At 34.8% G+C, this 26,590-nt stretch overlaps 1 protein-coding gene across 3 annotated transcripts; it reads right to left on the bottom strand.

Annotated features, from left to right (window-relative positions):
- Nucleotides 1-1,205: 1,205 nt before the first annotated feature.
- LOC114291878 (SNF1-related protein kinase regulatory subunit beta-1) lies at nt 1,206-21,773 on the bottom strand. 3 transcript variants are annotated; one of them, XM_028235759.2, is made up of 4 exons: nt 21,147-21,773; nt 17,112-17,290; nt 16,777-16,939; nt 1,206-1,816 (listed from the first exon to the last, which is right to left on the bottom strand). In XM_028235759.2, the coding sequence occupies exons 1-4, from the start codon at nt 21,351-21,353 to the stop codon at nt 1,481-1,483; spliced, it is 885 nt and encodes a 294-aa protein (XP_028091560.1). In that variant the 5' UTR covers nt 21,354-21,773; the 3' UTR covers nt 1,206-1,480. The 3 variants fall into 3 exon arrangements, 2 of the variants coding, with proteins under 2 accessions (XP_028091560.1, XP_082762921.1); XM_082906795.1 differs by lacking the exon at nt 1,206-1,816 and adding an exon at nt 5,974-6,579 and having other exon boundaries at nt 21,147-21,689; XR_014351261.1 differs by lacking the exons at nt 1,206-1,816; nt 16,777-16,939; nt 17,112-17,290; nt 21,147-21,773 and adding exons at nt 5,974-6,579; nt 6,672-7,688; nt 7,799-11,543.
- Between the last annotated feature and the right edge of the window lie 4,817 nt (nt 21,774-26,590).

Genomic DNA, 26,590 nt, shown 5'->3' with positions numbered 1-26,590 from the left:
TTGGTCAACAGGATTATATGAGGAGAATTATTTCCTCCCCGTACATCTTTTGTTCTTAAAGATAATTTCGCACGAGTAAAATTGAAATAACAAAAAAATCTCAAATAAAGAGTGTAAAGAGATAAATGCATTGAGTAGAATTTCCCGTGTCCGTATATACCAAGATGGTGAAGAAGCCAGCAAAGGTACGTGGGGGAGCTTTTATTTGCATATCACACTTTATTCAGTTCATATTATTTGTCATTTGGATGTCAAGTTCTAAATAAAAATTAATTATTCAAATATCAATTATCAAACAGTATTTTCGTTTAAAAATTGAAAATTTTTGTAATATGCGAATAAAGCCTCCAACATGTATAAACATGAGTAAAAAAAAGAAGAAGAGTAAGAGCAATGTGAACTTATGGTATCTGCCCTCAATTTTCAAGATTTACATCTATGTGTGAAGTAAAAGTCACAGCTCACAATTCCCCCAATGACTTTCTTTTCAATTCAATTTTGTAGTTTTGAAATATGGACTTTAATTGTCCCCCCTCTGATTGTTTTTTTCCTTTTTTTTTCACCTTTTACTTTGCAAAATACACACGAAATTATTTTTGATAAACTGTTTTCGGTGAACGGTTGTAAAAATAATATACTTCCTAAGAAAAGAAGAGAAAAAAAATTCAAATTTCCAAAATGTAGAGAGTTCTCAAAACTTTATTTTCTTCCCAGAAAAATAAATAAAATAAAATACAAACGTGATACAACCAAAATAAAAGAAAATTCATAACAATCAAAAAATGGAAAAAAAAAAAAAAAAAAAGAAAAGAAAAGAAAAGAAGAAGGTAATAGAAGAAAGGAAAGAATTTCTATTCCCTTGAATATTAACTTCTAAACAAAAATCAAATGTTCAGATTTCAACTTTCGTACAAAAATCAAAAATCAACTGTTCTGATATTTAACTCTTCTGTTAATATCCGAACAATTGATTTTTATTCAAAAATTGATATCCAAACAGCAAAATAGTGTGAACTGAAAATTTGTAGTGTACAAATAAAACCCTCCTAAAAGGGAAATAAAACGAAAGAAAGAAAAAAGAGGCCACTCATATCCTGTATCTTTCACCTTTCTATGGCAGCAGAATGTATCACTTCCTCATCCTCTGTAATCAGTGCAAGTATATCCTTCAAATCTCCCACTAAAAAACGCGGCAAAAACTGCGATTATCAAAGTTATTGACCTTCATCTGCGATTTACAATATATTGCACCCTGAGATTTGGGCTGTAATGTTCAGTGCAATGAAAACAAACATGGGCACATACATTTCCGGAACTAAAACAAAAACAAAAACAAAAACAAAATTCAGACAACAGTTTGAATAACATAACAGAGATTGACCCAAGAAACCAACACATAAAAAAGAGTTTTGGGCAGCAGTTGTATTCACAATATTGGTCTCTGTACAGAATTTCATTTCATGTGGCTGACGAAGAAGGTTCACCTTTTGAGGGGCTTATAGAGGACAACGGTTACGTACTTGGATTGGAACCTATGGGTTAGACCAAGAGCAACTACAGACTGAGATGCCCATCCCTTTTCTATGAAGAGGTGGTTAAGCACAACATGTTGGGCCTTTGAAGAAGAAGATGACGACGATGAAGAAGCTTCATCTGAATTTTGTGCACCAAGGACGGATAGATGTAGTTGGGGTGGAACTACAACTGGCTCCTTTGCAAAATCTTCATCTCCGGGAAAACCTTGACTGTAGCTGGAGTCTGGTGATGGTGGGGCCTCAAACTCTGCAACACCTTCAAGGTTCTCTGGCACATATCCCTGCATGAGAGAGAACAAAACATGAAGTTTGTAAAAGGGTAAGTTACACTGGCCTGCGCTCACAAATGAAGAAATTACGGTTACCCTCGAAGTTCGTGAAAAGTACACCGACCACCCCTCCAACAACTAAGAGGCAAACAGTGTTAACTGGGGAGGTGAAATGACCCTTTTTGGCTCTTGAGATATCTTTTATTCGTTATTGTCAAATGGAAAAACCTCACATCTGATATGAACTTGCAAAAATGCACTTCACATACACCATCTCCCTCAAATACCTCTCCAATGCCACCTCTCTCTCTCTCTCTCTCCCTCTCTCTCTCTCTCCACACACCAAAGACCATCACAACCTCCCTCTCCTTCTCAGACTACCACTATAGCCACTGATCGGCACTGCACTGCCACCCTCTCTCTCTCATTGTTGCCACCAATCAACATCAGTCCCCCAAAACCCCTTTCACTGCGCTCGCTTCTTCACCATCACCGTTGGTGGCCAAAACAACATATAAACACCCACCCACACCTCGAAGAAATTGGTATGTGAGACAATGGAATGTATATTTATATGCATATAGTTAAATATTGGATGTATAGGTACAATTTTGGTGGTGGCATATGTGTGTGGATTGGAGTGGTTTGGGTGACGGCAGGGGTTGATTTGGTGGTGGTGTGGACTTTGGGGGTGATTTGGGTGGCGGTGATCATTGTTGTCTTGGTGGTCGTGGAGACTGGGGGTTGGTTTGGGTGGCTGTTGGAGGTTGATTTGGTAGTCGTGGATTTCAGGTCATGGTGGAGTCACTGCTACATAGGAGGTGGTGGAGATTAGGGTGGCCTGGGTGGTGATGGAGTCACTGTGTATGTGAAATGCAAATCCAAACGAAATGAGAATTATGGGCATTTTACTCAAAAATATTTTTCCTATGCATACATAGGAATTTTAAGATTTCATATGAGTGCACTAAAGGCAAAATAGGCAATTAAATAAATAAAATTGATGTCATTATCATATTCAGTTTTGTCATTAATAGTTCTCTAATGGCTTGGGACTAGGTTTTATGCCAATATAAATCTAAATCTAAATCTCTGGGAAGCACAGCGTACCTTTTGCAAACTTCGAGGGGCTGGACCCTAAACCCTCAGGTAGTAATTGGTTCATTGGAATGAATGTGGAATGGAATGATTATCCAAATAGAATATATGAGTTTGGCTCACTAAAAAAAAGATATAAAATGCATTGCAAACGGAATTATCATTAACCATTGTAAGACAATGATCATTCCAATCCATTTCACTTTCATTCTAGTAAACCAAACACTACCTTGAAGATAATAGCAAAGCAGAGGGAGCAAGGAAGCAAGCTTCTCTTTGATTAGAGACCGACACATGTATACAGTAGAAATATCCTAACAATGAAAGAATGGTATCTGCAGGTTAATTTAAGTTATAAGTAGAGAATAAAGTTAAAACAGAGGTAATCACTAGTTCCATTATGTTGATGTGACAGTGCCCCACTTAGTCGGCAGCTACTTGGCGTGCATACAGCCCAAAAGGGGGTCCAGGAGATGCAAACACGTGACATATTCTATTATGCCAGCCACTGTGCTAACCTAACTTTTTCTACAAGTTATTAGTATCAACTGTTTTCTAGGAAAAAAAAATAAAAAAAAGACATTAATATGAGATTATGTACTGCTTGACCATATTGAACTTTCCCACAAAACAATTCGTCATTAAGCAGAAAGCATATGTGGTGATTGGTAGGTACAAGTCCAATATACAAAGCAAGAATTGTTGCCAAAGGGTTTACTCAGACTTTTGGCGTTGACTATATCAGGAGACTTTTGACCCTGTGGCAAAGACAAATTTCATTTGTACCCATTATTTTCTATGCAGCTAATTTGCATTGGCTATTAGAAACTAGATGTGAAGAATTCATTCTGTCATGGTAATTTGGGGAAAAAAAGTATATATAGATGTGCCACCAAGATTCTCATCTCACTCTACAATTGGAAAGGTTTGTAGGTTGAAGAAGGCCCTTTATAGGTTGAAAGAGCCTCTCCAAACTTGGTTTGACACGTTCCTTACAGCTATGCTGAGGTTTGGGTACAAGAAAAGCAATGTAGATCGCACAAAGCTTGTTGAATGAGTCAAAGACAAAATTATAGTTCTTATTGTATATGTGGATGACATATTGGTGACAAGCAATGGTATAAAATAAATGCCTCAACTCAAGGCGAAGATAGCTAAGGAATTTGATATCAACCGTCTTGGTCCTTTCATAAGGTTGAAATTGCCAAATCAGATGAGGGGGTTTTCATTTCTCCAAGGAAGTACATTATTGATCTTCTTCATGAAACATACATGTTGAGTAGTAAAGCCAGTAGATTCACCAAATCAGGCCAATCATTCCCTTAGCAGTAGTGTTAGTGATTCTATATAAGGAGAGGTACCAAAGTCTTATAAGGAGACTCATATATTTGTTCCATATTTGACCAAACATTACATGTGTAGTGGGGGTTGTCACTCAATTTATGTATGATCCTCGTTCAGCGCATCTAGATGCCTCTACACAATTTTGTGATATCTCCAGTCAACTTCTAAGAAAAGGATCCTGTTCTCTAACCATGGTCACTTAAGATTTGAAGCAATTACTGATGCAAATAGGGCAGGCTCAGTTGATGATAGAGGACCTACTTTAAGCTATTGCACCTTTGTAAGAGAAATTTTGTCAATCTTTGCAACAAGAAATAGAGTGGTGGCTAGATCCAATGTAGATGTAGAATACAGGGTTATGGTTCATGGTAGTAGTGAGATTATGTAGCTCCACACTTCACTAGGAGACCTAGGAGTTTATTGTGGTGAACTCATGAAATTGTATTATGACAACCAAGCTGCCATTAATATTGTATATAATCTAGTTTAGTATGATCGAACCAAACATATTAACCTTGACTGACACTTTATCAAGAGAAGCTTAATAAGGGATTAATTTGTATGCCTATCGTGAAATAAGATCAATTAGCTGATGTTTTCATTAAAGATCTTAGTAGTAAGATTTTTTACCCCACTGTTTACAAGTTGGACATGAGAGATATTTTTGCATCAACTTAAAAGGGAGGTGCAATGTGTTATGTATTTATGTTTTAATTATTTGTTGGTAGCCTTACAAGTATTTGTGTACTTTGGACTACTTCAATACAACACATGGTTTTATAAAAAAGAACCCTAATTTTGGGGTGTGTATTTGCATTAACTGTACATTGCTTCTCCTTTCTCTTCTTCAATTCGTCTAATGTGAATCCAACTAGTTGATAAATTCAAAGATTACTTTACACTTCGCACCTAATTTGTCGCAACCTTTACTGACTAATACCTAACCATCACCTAAGAAAATAATTACACTAGACTAGCTATACATAAATAAACCAAACCAAACCAAACCTTGAGTCCCATCAAATGGGGTCGATTACCTAAATCATTCTTCTCTACTCAACTCTATCACCAGCCATCTAGTTAGTCAAATTAAGGAGATTCATATCTCTATCTACTACACTCACCCATGTCAATCTATGTCTACCCTTTCCCCTAACACTTCCATCTACTGTCACTGTATCACATCTCTTCGCTATTGCCTCTGTTGGTCTCCATTGCATATGACCAAACCATTTCAATCTATTCTCTCTCAACTTATCTTCTATTAGTGCTACTCTTAGCTATTCACAAATATACTCATTTTTGTCTTTTCTAGTCTTGCCACACATCCACCTTAGCATCCTCATTTTAACAACACTCATCTTATCTACATATTGTTTCTTAGTCGCCCAACATTCCGTCCCATACAACATCACTGGTCTAATAGCCGTTCTATAGAACTTTCTTTTTAGTCTAGTGGGTACTCGTTTATCACACCAGTGTTTTTAAAGGCTCAAGGCGCACTAAGGCGCCGAAGGTCTCTTGGAGCCTAGGCGCAAGGCGCAAGGCGAAGCGCGGGCTTTATTGAAGTAAGGCGCACAGTATTCGTAAAAAATAGAAAAATTAATATAGACTAATCATTCATAGTAGTAAAACAATTTTTAAAAAAATCAAAAGTAATCAAGATTCAAGACAAAATATAGAATAATTCTCAAAGCCATGAAAGTGCATATTACATAACATCCCAATTTTCAAAGATCAAATAATCCACATTCAATAAAATAAAAACATAAACACTAAACATCCAAAACATAAATATCCAACAAATATTAATATATGTCTTAACACTTAAAAACATCAATATCAAAAGAAAGGGTAGGTTAGGTCGGTGTTAGTCAATCATCATCCTCAACATCAATGGCAAGCAAACTATCATCTTCTTCTCCATCAGTTGATTTGTATCCCTCAACATCTTCCTCCTCTGTGTCATCTGAGCCCGCTTCCTCTTCATCTATTAATTAAAGTGGAGTCAATGTTGATGATTTAGATATCCTCGGTTGTGCCTTTGAGCGTGAACTTGTTGCTCTACTTGCATGGCTACTTTCTTCTACTCCAGAAGCTCTAGCAACAGTGGCCCACGTCAAGCCATCATCATCATCAAAAACAGGCTCATTATCTTCATCTGATTCTCCATCCATCCTCCCAAGCAACCACTCATTGCTTTCATCAATATTTTGCAAAGATATGGGATCAAGAGTGTTGCGCATGTCATACCTAAATCTCAATGTTCTATTGTATTTGACATACACTAAATCATTGAGGCGTTCCAATCTATTTCTTTTCTTGCTATGAAGCTGCAAGTATTAAAAAGATATTAAATTCTATATAATGAGAATAAAAAATATTTGAATTCAACAAAAAATTAGTTAGAATGTTAAATACTAACATGTTCGAATACACTCTAATTTCGTTCACAACCCGATGAACTACATGTTAGGCTAAGGACTTTTATAGCAAAAGTTTGCAAGTTTGGAGTATAAGAACCATATGATGGCCACCAATCAGCTGCGATAATCCACTAGTTAGAAATAATTGTTACCAAGTATTAAGTTTTACTAAAAATAAACTCTATGAGTCTATAATATATTACCTGGTGCTCTTGTATTTCCTTGCCTAATCGCAACAGCCTTGTCAAAAAGACTCTCAGCCTTCATATAAATACTCATCTCATTAGTGATCAAATCTTGAACAGTGACATCCGGGACCAACCTTTGCATGCATTCATAAAACCCATTCATCACTTCATGATCTCTTTGCACCTCTAACGCTTTTGGGTAAAAGAATTCTGGGTTAAGAAAATGCGCAGCTGCATGTAAAGGTCGATGCAATTGGACATCCCATCTTTTGTCAATGATTTCGAAGATTTCATTATACTTCTCTTCTTTATGATCAAATGAACTTGCAATGCATTCTTTTGCCCTATCCATTGCCTCATAAATGTATCCCCTGGGAGGTTTCTTCTCGGTATCAACCAATCTAAGCACTTTGACAAGAGAACCCGAGACCTTAAGGGCAAACACAACAGTATTCCAAAATGAAGGCATCAACAAAGTTTGTGCCATTCTTTTACCTTGTGGCTCCTTTGCCCATTTGCTTGAGGTCCAGTCTTCGGAGGTGACCATCTTTCTCAAATTGTTTTTTTGTTGATGCCTCCTAGACAAAGTCAAAAAAACGGTTGCAAATCTAGTTTTTGCAAGCTTGATCAAATTCTTCAAATTTGTATAGTGCCTCATCATGTTTAGCAACGTAGGCCGATTGTGAATGTAGCCATGTACTGCAATACCCCTTTCAAATGTCTTTTTCAGTCTAGGTATCTTGAAAATGTCTTCTAACATCAAGTCCAAACAATGAGCAGCACATGGTGTCCAATACAAGTGTTCATACTTAGCTTCCAAAAACCTCCCTATAATGTAACAATAATGAAGAATTATTATTTTCAAGTTTTTAAATTTTAAATACAAAACAAACTATGAGTAAACAATTTTGATGTAAGGAATGAGGAAATATTCTTACCCGCCAACACATTAGCTGCAGCGCTATCAGTGATAACTTGCACGACATTCTCTTTTCCAACTTTCTCCACAAACTTGTCTAGTAATTCAAATAGCTTTTGCCCATCCTTTGAATAGCTAGAAGCATCAACCGACTCAACAAACATGGTTCCTCTTGGACAATTAACTAAAAAATTAATCAATATCCTTCCTCTCTTATCAGTCCAACCATCAGCCATTATGGAACACCCGTATTTTGCACAATCCTCTTTATGATACTTCATCAAATCTTCAGTATGTTTCACTTCTTTTTTGAGTTGGGTAACCCGCACTTCATGGTAAGTCGGTGGCTTCATACCAGGACCATATTGGCCAATGGCTTCAATCATTGGTCCAAAACTCTCATAATTTACGGCATTGAAAGGGATACCAGCATCATACATCCACCTTGCAAATCTTTGCAGTGCCCGAGCTCTCATTTCTTTTTTGTAAGGGTCATTTGCATCAATTTTTGTTTGTTTCCCTTTTGCTTGGTCTCTTCGATTTTTCACCATTGATTCAGGATTGAGTGTGAAGTAAACATCCATAGGCCCTTTTCTCTTTGGCATTTTTGATTTGGATTTGGATTTAGATGAACCTTGGCTACTACTTGTTAACTTGCAGTGTTGATTGACATTGATCTCAACAACATCATCATCTTCATCCTCATCTTCCATGTCCATGTCATCAAAATCAGGCAACATGCTCATTTCTTCTTTTTGTGTCTTTTTTTTGGACTTGAACTCTCTAATCTCTTCTCTTACATGAGAAGGACACTTCGGGCAAGCAGTAACATTCCTATAACCTCCCGCAAGGTGTTGCTTCACCCGATAAACACCTCCATTTGATACTTTACCACAAAAATTACACTCAAACTTGTTTAAATTATTCTCCTCCACCAAATGGGCATATTGCCACGCCGGATCTTTTCTATTACTTTCCGATGTCATTTTCTACTTAGTACTTACTACACAACACAAAAAATAAATAACAGAAAAACAATTTCAGTATAATGAATGTAATGTATGTTATGTGATGAATTAATTAATGTATGTAGTGTATGAATCAATTTCTATTTTTTTAATTAATGATGAATTAATTAATTAATGTACATTACATTCCATTATATTCATTCCTATGTTACATTATTTTTTCAAGAAAAACTTTGACCAATTTATTAATTCATCACATTAATAAATTGATTAACTTATGAATCAATTTATCAATTAATTAATCAACCAATTTTCTATTTTTTTAATCACAACACAATAAATTGATTAATTGATAAATTGATTAATCTTTATTAATCAATTAAATTCTTATTAAATTCTTATTAATCACATTAATCACAACACATACAACACATTAAATTCTTATTAATCACAACACATTAATCTTTTCTAATTAATTAATCAATTTTCTATTTTTTTAATTAACTTATGAATCAATTTATGAATTAATTAATGTTATGATTCAATGTATGTAATGTAATGAATGTATGAATTAATTAACTTATGAATCAATTTTCTATTTTTTTAATTAATGATCAATTAATTAATTTCAGTATAATGATGAATCAATTTCCATATAATCATAATGAATGTAATGTAATGTATCTATTTTTTTTATTTATGTATGTATGAATTAATTTATTTATTTATGTAATAATCATAATGGGCTGAACTGAAGGAAAAACATAAACTCAAATAATTGAAAAAAAAAAAAAAAAAAAAAAGAGAGGACTGAACCTGCGAAGCCGAAGGAAAAAAAAGAAAAGGAAAAAAAAAAGAAAAAAAAAAAATGAAAGTCGAACGACCAGTGTCAAAGACGAAGAAGAAGGAGAAGGGGAGAGAGAGTCGAACCTATGAAGCCGAAGTCGATCCAGTGTCGCAGTCGAAGTCCAGCTCTTGTGTCGCAGTCCCAGACCAAGTCTAGCTCCAGCAGCTCGAAGTTGATTGCGAGGCGAAAGAGGGAGAGACGACTTCGATTAGGGTTAATCTGAGAGCTCATATGGTACATGAGTTCTGATCCTCTGTGATTACGAGCCATTCGAAAGGTTCATCTGAGTCGAATCTAAGTCGTTAGATCAGATCTACAGATTAAACGCTCAGTCGCGCCTAGGCGAGGGCCTTGCACCTCTCTCGCCTTGCTAAAGTCGCGGCTAAGGCGCTCGCCTGGGTCAAGCCGCCTCGCCTGGTACCTGTACAGGCGCAGATGGTGCGCCTCGACTCGCCTTGCGCCTAGGCGTGCGCCTAGGCACGACTTTGACAACACTGTATCACACAGTACCCCAAATGCACTCCTCCATTTAAGCCACCCTGCTTTAATTCTATGAACCACATTCGCTCCAATCTCTCCAACTGTTATGATAATCGATCATAAACAACGAAAATGTTTATTCTTAGGTAGTTCTTGATTCTCAATCTTCATTTTTCCATTGCTTCCATTGTGACCATTACTAAAATCACAGTCCATGTACTCTGTCTTAGTTCTGCTTATTCTAAATCCTTTAGATTCAAGTGCTTCTCTCCAAGTCTCCAACTTAGTGTTAACGTCTTTTCTATTCTCATCCACTAACATGATATCATTTGCAAAAAGCATATACCATGGCAAAATGGGGGAAAAAAAATTGACAACAAAAAGAAGAAACACAGGCATGACTTTCATTATCAGGTCAAACAAGTCAATGTAACATAGACAAACACGAGATCAGTATGTACAACATCGACAATCTTTCCACCAGCTGCAAAGACAACTAACAAGGAAGATTCAGAAAACATGGACGAAATGCAAACTCTACCAAATTGCTTAGAATTCTCAATGCTCTCATGGAACAATTACAGATTGGAAAAAAAAAAAAAAAGGGGATAAAAATATAAACATAGATCTGTGATGAGATAAATGACTGAGATTAGAATAGAGGAAAGAAATGGCTAAGAGAAAAAATTTGTTAGGTGTTAGGGTAGTTATGTAATTTGTGTCTAGCTACTATTATTATAAATAGTTGTAACTTGTATGTAAGGGGAGAACACTATGTTTTTAGTTCAATAATATTTATGTAGCCATTTTCTCTCTCTCATTCTTCAACTTCTTCATCTATATATTCAACATGGCATCAGAGCTACATCCCCTCCTTGAAAATTGTTCCTTTCGTTTTTCTGTTTTTCACTTGTATCAGTCGTTATTTAGGATCGATTATCACAACAGCTGGGGAGATTAGAGCATATGTGATCCATAGAATTAAGGCGGGGTGGCTTAAGTGAAGAAGTGCGTCTGGAGTACTGTGCGATAAACGAGTACCCACTACATTAAAAGGAAAGTTCTATAGAACGGCTATTATACCAGCAATGTTATACGAGACAAAATGTTGGGCAACTAAGAAACATGTAGATAAGATGAGCGTTGTTAAGATTATGCTAAAATGTATATGTGACAAGACTAGAAAAGACAGTTAGGAATGAGTATCTTCGTGAATGGGTAAGAGTAGTACCAATAGAAGACAAGCTGAGAGAAAATAGATTAAGATGGTTTGGTCATATATAACGGAGACTTATGAAGTATAGACACCTCTCTGGAGGTCACATACAAGAATCTCCTTAATTTGACTAATCAAATGACCTTTGATAGAGTCGAGTAAAAAATAAAGATTCATGTAGCCAACCCCATTTAATGAGACTTGAGGCTTGGTTTGGCTTGGTTTGGTATCAGTCGTTTAAAAAAAAAAAAAAAAAAAAAAAAATCTAGTTTGCTCAAAATTTAATGCGTTTGACCCTATAATTTTCTTGTAATTTTTTACATTTGATTGGTTTTTCAATTTTTTCGATTTTTTATCAAAACTGGGTGATTTTTTAAAAGTCTCTACTTGAGCCCTTTTTGGCTGGATTTTTCCCTCCCCTTCTCTTCATTGGGAGTCAACTAGAACCCTAGAGGGGTTTGTTGGTCATGTTTTGAGGTTTTTTGGTACTTCCTTTGGGTTTTTCTGAGTCTTGGATGGTCTGCTTCAGTTTTCTTGCATCAAGTTGATATGGATACTTTGTTCTGGGGTAATTTTGCACTGTTTCATACTCTGAAGCTGAGTTGTGTTGGTTGGGTGTTTTCTAGATTTGTTTGATATCCTACTAGTGTTTTTGCACCTTCTTTCTCTCATCACATGGCTGAAAGCAAGGGTCAGGCATCTAAGGACTAGGTAGAGAGTGGGCTGAGTCATGGTATGACTCTTGGTGATAATCCTGCTCTCCAAATTAGTCCCGTCAAGCTTAATGGTACCAATTACTGGTCTCATTCTTGCAGTCTTGTTATTGCCGCCCGTCATTTGACTGGCTATGTCACTGATAGCATCAAGCAACCTGATGCAGATGAAGCTTTGTCCACTCAATGGATTTCTGAGAATGCTTTAGTTATGACTTGGCTAATCAACTCTATGGAGCCTACCATTAATCGGACTTTTCTCTTATTGGATACTACCCACAAGATTTGGACAGCTGCAACTCAAATGTATTCTCAAAAGGGTAATGATGCACAAGCCTATGAGTTGAGAAAAAAGATGCATCAGGTCTATGAGTTGAGAAAGAAGATTAGGGGCTTAGATCAGAAGGATCGCTCTCTTGCAGTAAACTATGCTAAGTTGAGTGGCTTGTGGCAGGAACTTGATTACTACTAGAGTTTCCAGGCTATTTGTTCCAAAGATGCCACTATGTTTCAGTAGTCTGTGGAAAAGGAGCATGTTTTTGACTTCCTTATGGGCTTGAATTTGGAGTACGATTAGATTCGTGTTCAAGTGTTAGGTTGCTCTCTGTTTCCCACCTTGCGTGAGACTTATGCTCTTGTTCAGCAGGAGGAGAGTCGATGTAGTGTCATGGTGCATACCCTTATTCAGCATCGGTCTGCGTTGGTTATAGCTCCTAAGTCCCGTGATACCCAGCTTAGTCAACCTCAGGTTGGTAGTAAAGGTCCCTTGGTTGATAGAGATCGGCTTAAATGTGATTATTGTAGAAAGGACAGACATGATAGGGAGCACTGTTGGAAGTTGCATGGTCGTCCTACTTGAGGCTGTGTTGTGGTAGTAGTGTTCATCCTCAAGCTCGTGTTTCAGAGATTACTACTAGTGCCCCCAATGATATTGGTTCTATTTCTTACGATGAGCTCCACACGCTCAGACGTTTGATGGCTCGATTTGATTCTTCATCTACCTTAACTCCCTTTACTTCTTCCAACTTTACTCACACAGGTATTTATGCTAGTACACTTAGTACATCTTCGTCGTCTCCTTGGATTATTAATTTCGATGCTACCGATCACACGACAAGTGCCTCTAGTCTTATTCTCTTCTTATTCTCCATATTCTGGGTGAGATAAGGTTAGGGTTGCCGATGGCACTTTATCCTCTATCTTCGGCCACGGTTCAATTCATTGTTCCTCTTTACAATCTCTTTCATCTATTCTTCATGTCTCTAATTTTTCCACTAACTTACTTTCTATTAGTAGCCTTACTACTGCTCTGAATTGCTCTATAACCTTTTTTCCTACTCATTGTGTCTTTCAAGAACTAGCTATAGGGAAAATGATTGGCTGTAGTGGTAGAGCACAAGGTGAACTATACTTCATAGATGTTGTTCCTCCTGCATTACTTTTGTCCTCTCAGGCTCTTCAATGCACTACCGACTCCTCTCTTCATCTCCTTCATCAATGGCATCATCGTTTGGGTCATCCTTCCTTTAGTATTTTAGAGAAGCTTTTTCCTTCATTATTCGAGATTAGCCTAGGAATAATTTTGTTTGTGATGCTTGTGAGCTTTCTAAGTATAAACGTACTTTTTATCCTTTAATTAATAAAAGTACTTTTCCTTTTATACTTATTCATACTGATGAGGGGGGGCCCTCCCTTGTGGATTCTACTTCTGGTTATTGGTGGTTTGTTACTTTTATTGATTGTTATTTCCGTGTGATTTGGATTTATTTACATCGAACTAAAAATGAGGTTTTCTTGTGCTTCCAAATTTTTCATAAAATGGTGTCTAATCTCTTTAATGCTACCATCAAAAATTTTCGGAGTAATAATGGGACTAAGTATGTTGATGGAGATTTTCAGACATACCTTGAGGAGCAAGGCATTCTTTATTAAGCACTCCTGAGCAGAATGAAGTTGATGAACGCAAGAATGGCTACTTACTTTATTAACCATATGCCCTCTAGTATCCTCCACTTTTAAATTCCTCTTGAACTTTTTTTTGCGACTTACCCACTGCTTCTCTTCCTCCTCCAGTTTTTGGGAGTGTCTGCTCTATTCATCTGCAACCTTGTACTCGTGGGAAGCTTGATCCTAAGGCTGTTCATTATGTCTTTATTGGCTACTGCCACTCAGAAGGGCTACAAATGCTATGACCCTCACACTTGTGAGGCATATGCTAGTATAGATGTCACCTTCCATGAATTTGAGTCCTTTTTTTACCTGTCCTCCGCTATCTCCTCAAGGGAAGAGTGTTACGGATGATATTACAGATGAAGCGATGTCATATCAGCATGAGTTGTCCTTTTTCCTTCCTAGTCAGTGGACTGTTATTTGTGGTGAGAGGAAACCCAAGAGTTCTGTTGATGAGGAGCCTGACATCGGTGGTCGTTTGGATAGGGTTGAACTTAAGACTTATTCCCGGCGTCAGAAAGAGCAAATTTCTCCTATAACACCAAGTCAATCATCATCCCTCATGCCAATTCTACATCCAATTTCCACCGACTCTACAGATAATGATCCTCAACCTAATTCTTCACCAGTTGGTGATAGACCTCTTGTTAATGATTTGAGTCTTCCTATTGCTCTTAGAAAGGGGTTTAGAGCATGTACTCAACACCCCATTTCTAAATTTGTGTTATATGATTTATTATCTTCTACATATCGTGCATTCGTTTCTTCTATGTCTTCTGTGTATCTAGCAAGATTGGAAAGAAGCTATCAATGATCCTATATGTGAAAGGTAGCTATGGTAAAAGAGATGCAAGCTTTGAACAAGAATAACACTGGGGAGTTGGTTTCTCTTTCTAATGGAAAAAAACCAATATGGTGTAAGTGGGTGTTCACCATTAAGCAAAAAGCAGATAGGACAATTGAACGGTACAAAGCAAGACTAGTGGCCAAGGGATCTACCCAGACATATGGAATTGACTATCAAGAAACTTTTTTCCCTTTAGCGAAAATGAATTCTATTCGAGCTATTCTTTCATGTGCTGCTAACTTGGGATGGCCTTTACAATAACTGGATGTGAAGAATGCCTTTCTTCATGATGGTTTGGAGGAGGTGTATATGGATGTACCTCTAGGATTCTCATCTCAGTCTGTAATTGAAGAAGTTTGTAGGTTGAAGAATGCTTTATATAATTTGAAATAGTCCCCTCAAGCCTAGTTTGGCAGATTTCTAAAAGCTATGTTAAGGCTTGGGTATAAGCAAAGCAATGCAGATCACACCATGATTGTCAAACACAATGCAAATAATATAACAATGCTTATTGTATTTGTGAATGACATAGTGGTAACAGGTAATGACGAGAAAGAAGTGACACATCTTAAGACGCAGTTAGCCAAGGAATTTGAGATCAAAGACTTGGGCCCGTTGAGGTATTTTCTTAGGATTGAAGTTGCCAAGTCAGACAAAGGCATCTTTATTTTTCAAAGGAAGTACATTCTAGATCTTCTTGAGGAAATTGACATGTTGGGGTGTAATAGCTGATTCGCCGATTAAGACTAATCATCAACTTTGCAGTGGTGTTGGTGATCTTGTGGAAAAGGAAAGTACTAGAGACTTTTGAGAAGACTTATATATCTATCCCACATTCGTCCAGATATCGTTTATGTGGTCGGATAGTGAGTCAGTTTATGCATGATCCTTGTGCAACCCATTTGGATGCAGGGTATTGCATTTTGAAGTATCTTAAATCCGCTCTTAGAAAAAGAATTTTGTTTTCTAATTATGGTCACTTGAGGTTAAAGACATTCACAGATGCAGATTGAGCAAACTCGATAAATGACAAATGATCTACCTCCGGTTACTATGCTTTTTTAGGGGGGAATTTAGTCACATGACGTAGTAAGAAGCAGGCAATGGTATCCAGATCTAGTGTTGAAGCTTAATACAGAGCTATAGCACATAGTACATGTGAACTGATGTGACTTCAATCCTTGCTGAGTGATATAGGACTTGAATGCAGTGAACCCATGACTCTATATTGCAACAACAAAGTTGCCACAAGTATTGCTCACAATCCTATTCAACATGACAGGACTTAGCATATTGAGATCGACAGACATTTCATTAAGAAGAAATTGAATAAGGGTTTGATATGTATGCCTTTTGTTAAATCTGAAGATCAATTGGCAGATGTATTTACTAAGGGTCTTCGAAGTAAGTTCTTTCACCCCATTTGTTGCAAGTTGGGCATGAGAGACATCTTTGCACCAACTTAAGGGTAGTGTTAAGTGTTAGTGTAGTTATGTAGTTTGTGTCTACCTATTATTATTATAAATAGTTGTGTATGAGGGGAGAACCCTATGTTTTTTGTTCAATAATGTTTCTGCAGCTCTCTCATTCTTCAACTTCTTCATCTATACATTCAACAGAATCACATTTAACAATAACAAATTTCAAGCTATACAAACATCGGGTGTGCATTAAAAGTATACTCACAGCATCCTATCAAATTAGCATGTCATAACAAACAGAAAATACCAGGTAAGAGTCAAAAAACAAAACCTGTATTAAAAAAATAAAAATGAACATGCTCTTCCATATCCATGATTAGAAAATTAAATGTTTATTGACATGCATATCCATCCATCTATCATGTCCCAAAAAAAAAAAGACTATCCTTATCTACTAAGTATCAAGTACAAAATTTATCAACTCCAGTAGAATTTCTTGCAAGAACCATTTCACAATGACTTCTGGAAATGTTACAAGGTTATGGACCTACTTACATTGACATCAAGAAGATTGCAAACAAGGCCCATCTCATCAGCTACAAAAGGAAGATCTGGAATATATCTCCATTCACCATCCACGATGAACTTGTAATGGTATATACCCAATGGCAGAACCAAGAGAATGGAATGATCCTGACCGCATCTTTGCAGCTTTTTCCTGTGAGTAGATGCTATTATGAGTGCTATTTCATAATTTCACTGTATAAAGTGGTATCCCCCACATAATATATGTCAGACTTCTACCATAGGCAATGAATTTTCTATCTATAATGTATTGCTCTCTAGAATGTACTGATGTGTAAATCAATGTAAAAGTGACTAAAGCTCACCTTGTTGTCCAGTTGTCCCAAGATCCTTCTACAGCAATATCATTACCACCATAGTTCCATATTATCAAAGTAGGTACTCCTTGCTCAGGAGGAAGATTAGAAGTCCCCTGAGATTCATTCAGCCGCATTTGATTGAAGAAGGGAGGACCATCATTCGTTTGCAGAGGAGTTATAGGAACCTAAAAATGCAACAAAAACAAGAGGTGTATCAGTTGAGAAGCTAACAACTGGGAAATTGGGAATTACAGCTTTTATTATTCTAATTACTGGTTGATTAATCATTTTTACATGATTCCTAAGTCATGATTTGTAAACATGGTAGTGAAAGGTAGTTAAAAACTTCATTCCATCCAAGTCACATAACATATGCATATTTGACAATTGCAGACGGCATAAAGATAAAGAACTCCTGAGTGGAACATCATGTCCAGATCGCAACATAAGTTATATATCAATAATCAATGTAACAGCCACCATCAAACTTATAGCTCCTCCTGACAGCTCAATAACCATCAGATCTGTGATTCAACTATGAAGAATGTTTGAAACTGGAACTAAGGGAAGATTTCAAAGCTTTATCCAACCAAATCCACAAACTTTGGCTTTTGCATGACGGTTGTAAACATTACTAGCATTCATTGTATTTATATTGTTTGACAAATAAATAATACCGACACAGATCCAAGAGTGTATTGCCTAAGTGAACACAGTAAGACAAATGACAAACATAATGAAACAACTGTTTATATGAAGAAAGACATATAAATAAATAAAAACTTGAGAAACTATGAAAGAAAAGCAACAAAGTAATGATCTGATGACTAGGCGATAAAACGATTACCAACAATGTGTAGAATTATTTTATAAAGGATATTGATTGTAGATATCAATCCATTACTCAAATGTACATAGAATTAACCAAAGAAGGCATTTAATGTTGAAATTGAAATTGAAATTGAACTCCTGACCAGTTTATTTATTAATGTTGGAATTTGGGAATAACAAAATTTCCTAGAAAATTGAACCACATCTAAGATTCTACCCAGGTAAAGAAACATAAAAGTTTTGCTCATCAAATTTTTGAATATACCCATTGTATGAAACAAGATTTTGTACTCCATAAAAGTCAAAAGCAAGATAAGGGCAGCATTTAGCTACCTTTGTATATTTATGTCTAATTTGGTTAAAAAAGAGAATACTTATTCCTACATTCCAAAAATTATATAGACCTATTTTCGTGTTCTCAACTAAGACCTTTTGAAATGTTTATACTCATTAAGATCTGCTCTTTTTATATCGTTCTACGAATATAAATACTGTCATTTGAACCTTCCGAGTATAATGATAGGAAGGCCATATACTGAGAACAAAACAGAACGAATTAAAAAGTACTTTGAAAATGACTCACCAAATTGCTAAAGCCAAATGACCAACTGGGTAAGGGATTCATTCTTTGGAGTTTGTGGAAAAACTTACTGTACTTCTCTTGATGTGTCCTTAGGATTTGTTCAAAAAATATGCCTCAATGGAATAAAATATTCATACCAAAACAACCACAACACAGAAAGGCGAGGGAATAAAGGAAACGGTACTTCTGAAGTACAGTACATGACAGAGGAGAAGTAACTTCCATATCAAACGTGGAGATGGTTATTCAGTTTTTTTAGGTCTCCACAAATGAAATAGGTCTTCACAAATGGATTGTCAATGGCATTTTGACGTTTTAGAGTCAAATCTGATAAGCATTTTTTCAAACACTTCCAACTGTAATTTTAAACATGCCAATCGGCAACCAGCCCCATGAAACACTCAACAAACTAACAAAAGAATCAACTTTGATTAGGTAAACCTAAAGAACATGCTAACCAAATTAAATATGGTCATCTTTGGTTTATTGCATTTGGGCAACTAATGCCCAAAAAAACCAAGTTCATAATTTTATTATATTATTTTAATGACATGCAAATCTATTATATTGACCTAATTGAGTAAGCCACCCCATGAAGTGAGAACATGCACAATCACAATGCATTTGGGCAGGAAACAGGCTTGACATTACCAGGGCACCAGTAGCTATCCTACATTGTTAACCTACAGATTATTAGGCCTCGTTTGGCAAGAGGCTATTTTAGCCAATTAGCCAAAAAGTTACTAAATTAGCCAAAAAGCCAACAACCTATACCAAAAAGTCAAAGATTCTCTTTTCTCTCTACTTTTTGCACATCTTTTCGTAATTAGCCAAAAAGTCATCCCAAACATACAAGTTTTTTTTACCTACTTTTTTAGCCAAATAGCCAAAAAGTTACTAAATTAGCATGTTCCCAAACGAGGCCTTAATATCAACATTCCATTTTGGAGAGAAGTTAAATTCCACCTTATAATTGACCTCCCAAAACCAAGCATATTTTGGATTGGTTTGGGAAGTGGGTTGGCTTTTTGACTTTTTTGGCTATTTTAGCCTGGGCTAAAAAGCTTGGTTTGGGAAAAGTTTTTTGGCTTTTTTAGCTTTTTTTGTGAGAGAAGAGTGTAATGATTACGGGTTGGATGTAATGTTTTGTTTTTTGTGGCTAAAATAGCCTATTTTGTTTTTTGTGACTAAAATAGCCAAAAAAGCCCAATCTATCTCTTCCCAAACAGAGCCACAAAAAAATCAAAATCATGTTTTGATACATACTGTTGGTTAGTTTGTGAATAGAAACATTTTGGAAACATAAGGAAAGCAAAAAAGAAAAGGAAATGTATGAAAATGTGAAACAAAAATTAAAGCCTCTATAAATATTTATAAAGCTCAATAATTTAATAATTAAAGATGTTGAAGTCTACACATCCCGTTACATACAGGGTATATAAATTTCAGGTAAATTCAATGCGAACCAAGAATCATCAAATTAAAGTCTCACAAATCAATGTCATCATGTACAAACGTAAATCATTCTAAATGTGCATAATGTTCTAATGGAATATTGTTTACAATTTTTTTTTTCCTTCCTTTTTTATCAGCAACGAAGAAAATTGTATTAAAGATTGTGTCGAGGGGACACACCCCTTATACAATTAAAAAATAAATAAATAAATAAATAAAAAGAAAAGAAGAAGAAGAAGAAGAAGAAGAAGAAGAAGAATGACCATCCATTATAGAAGCCAAAAAAACCATCCACACCCAAATTACTGAAAAACTTCAATATTGTGCCCTCTTGACAAAAGTGGATGGTTCTCCTTAAACTGCCTCCTCTGATAATGATTTCCATTTGTCTCTACCAATTTTCTAATAGCATCCACAGATGTGATTTTTGGATGGTTCTCCTTAAACTGCCTCCAAGGTACTAACAGTTTCCTAGGTAACATCACTCCTCCAGAATGGGACTGCTCACGCAAACACCCAACCTTATCCTTCTCACCACACAGCATTCCGACACACCCATGTCCGTCAAATTTCAACAATTGCCATTATTTATCACCAAAAAAAATAAAAATAAAAAATTGTCACTATTTTCTCAACCACCAAAGCACTAATAAAAATACTCTTTTTTTTTTAATTTTTTTTTTATCTCTTTCAAAAAAGACAAGCAAATATACTTTCCTACTATTCACCGGTTGGAACTTTTTTTATTATCTTTACTAAGCCAATCGCGCCCTCGATATAAGTGACGTGTGTGCCGCTGATTCGATCGTCTCGATAAAAGAAGAAAGAATCACAACCCTAATATTGCTTTGCTGCTAAGTGCTAACATTGACGAATCAAGAATTTGAAACAAACCCATTATTTAGCATCATCTCCAAACAGATTGATAAGCATAAAAAATGAACACGGCATCGTTTGGCCACTCCAATACAAAAGTCACTATTACATCAATCTCCCTACTCTACTTTTTTTTCTTTTTCTTTTTCTTTTTTGGTAGAGTAAAAAAGTTTAAAAAAATTACTAAAATAAAGGATCTAACGAATCAGAAAATAAACAAAAACTAATATTTTGATCTTCGAATGATTCACATAATCAATCAATTGAAGAAGTGGAGTGAAGTGAAGAGAATAAACCTGAGGAGCGAACATGTGCGGGGATCGAAAGCGAGCGGGGCTCGCCGGAGGGGAATTGGCCATCAAATCAGGAGAAGGCAGACGTGCAGGAGGAGGAATGGAGTTTGGCAGGTAATTGGGGCGGAATCGCAATTCACCGTTAGATCCTGTGGAGGGATCGTCGGGACCGCCATTGGCTAAATCTCCTCTTCCGTTTGCATTGCCCATCCGATTTCACCAAAACAAAGCTTGCTTCTTTGCAGATCTGCTTGTCAAGAACGAACGCACGAATGTACAGAAAGATAGACCAAAAAAAAAATCTGTATATATATATATAGAGAGAGAGAGATAGAATGTCGTGAAGAATGAAGGTGGTGGTGGGGTGGTGGAGGTTGGGGGTGAAAAGGTGTGTGTAAGAGTGACGCTGGATTTTGGGTTATTTACGGGGATTGACACCGCGACGTGTCAGGCTGCCGGAAAGCGGTTTGGGGGAAGACAGAGAGAGAGGAGCTGATTTTTGAAGAAGAGAACACAGAGAGAAAGAGAATAGTAATAGTCATCGGTTGAAATAGAATTAAAAATATATATATATAAAAATAAAAATAAAAAGAGATAAACGTCTTGTTTTGCCTTCGTATGGGAAGAAGTGTTGGATTAGATTGGATTGGATTTGAAATTATTTTCATCACAAGAAAATAAAATATATTTTTTGATTTAATAAAATAAAATATTATATTTAATTTATAATTATTAATTTTTTATTTTATTTTATTTTTGTAAAAAGTTAAAAAATCTTTCTTAAACGAGTTTTTTTAACCCTAAGTTAAAATAGTCAAAAAGTCAACTCATTTTCTAAACGAATCCTTTAAAATATTATTTTAAAAATAATTTTTTAAAAAAAGTTTAAAAAATTTAAGATAACATTTGGTAGAGTTTTCTAAATATAATTTGATAATAGAGTTATATTTTGAGCTCGTGAGTTTTGAATTGAGTTTGAAATTTTTGAAATAACGTATGATATTTAATTCAAAAACTTACAACCCATGACTAAACAAATAATCCAAAATCTCATAAAAAAAAATTAATAAAAATTCTGGAAACATTTTTATTTAAAATATAAAAATAACAGGTGTCAAAAAAAAACCGAACATTGTTCTGGTCAACCGGTCGGACTTCCGAGAGGACGATCGAGTTAGCTAAATTTTATTGCCTGAAAAAGAATTTTCATAAGTGGGTGCGGAATTATAATTTGAAAATTCAAAACAAATAACACATTGAAATCAATGGATGGAAATGTATTTAGAGAGTTACTCCAAACACAGCCTAAAAATTTGTTTAGTTGTATATTTTGATTTTGTTTGGAGAAGTGAGTTGACTTTTTAACTTTTTAATTTTTGTGTTATTTTAACTTGGGCTAAAAAGCGTCGTTTGGATTGGGTTTTTAGTTTTTTTTACTTTTGTGAGAAAAATAAAATAAAATAATTATAATTTAAATGTAACATTTTATTTTATTGGCTTTAGAGCTTATTTTGTATTTTTGTAGCTATTTTATCCTTTTAACCACATGCTAAACGAAGGCTTTGAAAATAGTTTTGAAATTTTGAAATTTGAGATGATTTGATTTTTTTTGTAATTAAATAAATGAGTGTAAGAGAAAAAATAATTGAAAATGAGAGAGGAAAAGCTATTTTAGATTTTTTCTTAAAAAATTCTAGCTAAACATGTTTTTGGAATTGTTTTTCCAAAAACATATTTTGAGTGACAAACTAAGCATGCACAAAATAATTAGAAAAAATTACAAAAATAAAATAAAATCTCAAAATTTAAATTTTAACAAAATAAACGTTAAATTTTTTAATTTATCAATTTAAATTATAATTTTTTAATTTAAATTATTTGTATATTTTGATTAAGTAAAAATATCAAAAAATATATTTTAATTATTAAACTCAATATAAATAAGTATTTAAAACATTTTCTATACACTTATATTGAGTTTAATAATTAAAAAATATTTTTTTGATATTTTTATTAAACAAAAATAATAATAAAAACTTATGTGAATTAAAAACAAATCAAAGAATTATAATTTAAATTGATAAAATTAAAATCTCAAATTTTGTTTTATTATAAGACTCAAACTTTCAAATTTGTTCAAATAATTATTTTTGCCATCTCACAATCCTATTTATTTTATTATAAGGTTCAAATTTTTAAATTTCTTTTATAATTTATTCAAATAATTATTTGTACCATCTCACGGGCCTTTTCTCGCATGCATCTTCTATCCATCTACTTGTTGGATTAGATTAATAAGGTCAAGTTTGGCATGCATAAAATAATTCATCTTTTTATTTTTTTTCATCATATCACCTCTCTATTTTTTTGAATACTTTTTTATAAAAAGATAAAAAGTACATTTATTTAGGTCATCACAAACAATCCCTAAGTGTTTGTTTGTTTGAGTAGTGACTTTTTAATAATTTTTTGATTTTTTAATTAAAATATAAAATCAAAGTATAAAAATTGTTTACAATTTTTTAAAAAAAAATTTACAAAAAAAAAAGTGTAAAAATAAAGGGGGGGTTTTGTTTTATTTTTTATATATACCTTTAGGTCAAGTTTGGGAAGACTAAATAAGTGCACTTTTTTATTTTTTATGAAATATAGGTTGGGTTTGGGTTGGGTTTGAAATGATGTGTTAAAGAGGTGATGTAACTTAAATAAGATGATGTGATTTAAATAGGATAGTGACTTTTTGACTTTTTGGATTTTTTAAGAGTTGCCAAACTTGGCCTAAGTATGTTAGAATTACTAGAAGTATGAGATTTTTAGGGTTGGTTTGGGAAGTGGGTTGGTTTTTTAGTTTTTTGACTTTTTGGTTATTTTAGCCTGGGTTAAAAAGTTTGGTTTGTGAAGAATTTTTTGACTTTTTGACTTTTTTAACTTTTTTTGTGAGAGAAGAGTATAATGATTATGAGTTGGATATGATGTTTTGTTTGTTGTGACTAAAATAGCCTATTTTGTTTTTTTGTGACTATTTTAGTCAAAAAAACCCAAAAAACTCTTCCCAAACAGAGCTAAGATATTGTGATGATTGGATTGTAAATCCACTTCAATAATCATACCTTTTGAGGAAATTAAGGGATTGTTTGAGGTGTCCTAAATAAGTGTATTTTTTTATCTTTTTAGACTAAACAGTTGAGGAAAAAAATATGATTATTTGGGTTAACTTTTTGAATTTTTATGAAAAAATGTGTATTAAAAAATTATATAAATTAGTGTATAGGGAAAAATTAGGATTGAGAATTGTGTCGCCGTAATTTTTTACTTTTGATGAATAGTGATAACTTTTTAACTTTTTGAGTAATTTTTTGACTTTTTAACAACTTTCCAAACTTGGCCTAAGGATTATTTTGGGAATTAAATTTATTTTGAAAATAAATATAAAAAATAAAAGAATAAAGTAATTAGGGTGTGTTTGGTAACGTTTACGTTTTCAGTTTATATTTACAAAAATTTTATAAACTGGTTTTTGTTTATTTTTTGTTTATTTTTAGAAAAACATAAACTACAAACGTGTTTGGTAATTGACAAAATGTTTTAAAAAAATTTAAAATATAAAAAAGAGTGAGAAATGGCGAGTGGTGGCAAGTGGCGATGGAAGACGGTGGTGGAAAGTGGTGACGGTGGGTGGTGGGTGGTGGTGGTGGTGGTGGTGGTGGTGGTGGCGGGTGGTGGTAGCGGGTAGGTGGCGGGTGGTGGTGGTGAGTGGATGGGTAACGGTGGCGGGTGGTGGGTGGTAGCAAGTGGGTGGTGGTGGCAGGTGGGCGGCGGATGGCAGGTGGTGGTAGGTGGTGGCGAGTGGTGATGGTGGGTGGGTGGGTGGGTGACGGCGGCGGGTGGTGGGTGGTAACGAGTGGGTGGTGGTGGTGATGGTGACGGGTGGTGATGGTGGGTGGGTGGGTAACGGTGGTGGGTGGTGGTGGCGGTGGTGGCGGCGGGTGGTGGGTGGTGGTGGTGGTGGGTGGGTGGGTGGGTGGGTGGGTGGTGGTGGCGGGTGATAGGTGGTAACGAGTGGGTGGTGGTGTCGGGTGGCGGGTGGTGGTGGCAGGTGGTGGTGGTGGGTGGCTAGTGGTGGCAGGTGGTGGATGGTGGTGGTGGTAAGTGGTGGTGGCGGGCGGTGGATGGTAATGGCAAGTGGTGGGTGGTGGCGGTTGGATGGCAGGTGGGTGGTGGGTGGTGGTAGTGGTGGTGGCGGCGGAGGCGGGTGGCGGAGGCGGAGGCAGAAGACGGTGGTAGAAAATGGTGGCGGGTGGTGGCTAGTGTTGGGTGGTAAAAAAAAAAAAAAACTGAAAACTCAAAATGGAAACACATTTTTTGTGTTTTCATTTTTTGGCCAAATTTATAAACTCAGACCACTGATATATAAATCAAAAATTTTACCAAACAAGTTTTTATTTGAGTTTTTTAAATTTTTGTAAATATAAACAGAAAACTGAAAACGTAAGTGTTACCAAACAGCACCTTAATGTTTTAATAATGATTTTTTTATCTTTTTAATTAAAATAGATTGTTCCAAACTTAGCCTAATGATTATATCATGTGATTTTTCCTACCAAACTTTAGGTAGGTCCTACATCATTGTTAGTCCAATCACATCTTTTAAAGGGGATAATAAAAAGTGTGTAAAAAGTGAGTAAAAAAAAAATTAAAAAATATACTGTATTGATTTTTAGTAAAAATATATTAAAATTAATTTTTTTTAAAAATTTACTTATATCTTCATAGCACTGGTTAACAGTACCTTTTATATATAACATTGGGAAGGGTATAAAGAGTATCTTAAAAATATGTAAAAATATTAAAAAATTATATTAATTTTAATAAAAATATATTGAATTTAGTAAAAAGTGTTTCATATTTTTGAAATTCTTTTGTCTTTTATTTGTATCTTATGAATACTTGTTAGTAATTTTTTTTTAATTTATATTTTAATTAAAAAATTTTAAAAATTATTCAAAATAACATGTTCCAAAACTAGAGTCATCGGTTAGGCATAACCAGGCCAATCCCCTCATAGGCATGACTTGAATGGATAACCAATCTAATCTTATCAACTAAATTTATTAAAAAAATTGAACCAACTCAATCTTTGGGGACAATTTAAACAAATAATTATAAATAACATGATAGTAGTGTCTAAAAGAAATATTTATAAATAAATAATAAATATTATAAATATTTATAACTATAATTATAATTATAATATTTTTTTATAAAATTGTTATAACTTGTATAAATTATCAATGAATGATAGTGTTTTTTTTTTTTTCAAATTATATCAAAAAAAATTATTTTTTTGATTCGCGTTGTATAAACGAATCTAAACAAAAATAAATAAATAAAAGTTGAACCAAAAAACTAAATTTTTTTTTCTTTTTGTCCTTTTAGGGCCTTTTAAA

This window comes from Camellia sinensis, chromosome 14 (genome assembly GCF_055761805.1).
Source record: "Camellia sinensis isolate YWXY chromosome 14, ASM5576180v1, whole genome shotgun sequence".
Lineage (NCBI taxonomy): Eukaryota > Viridiplantae > Streptophyta > Magnoliopsida > Ericales > Theaceae > Camellia > Camellia sinensis.
This window is presented reverse-complemented; position numbering and strand designations above follow the sequence as displayed.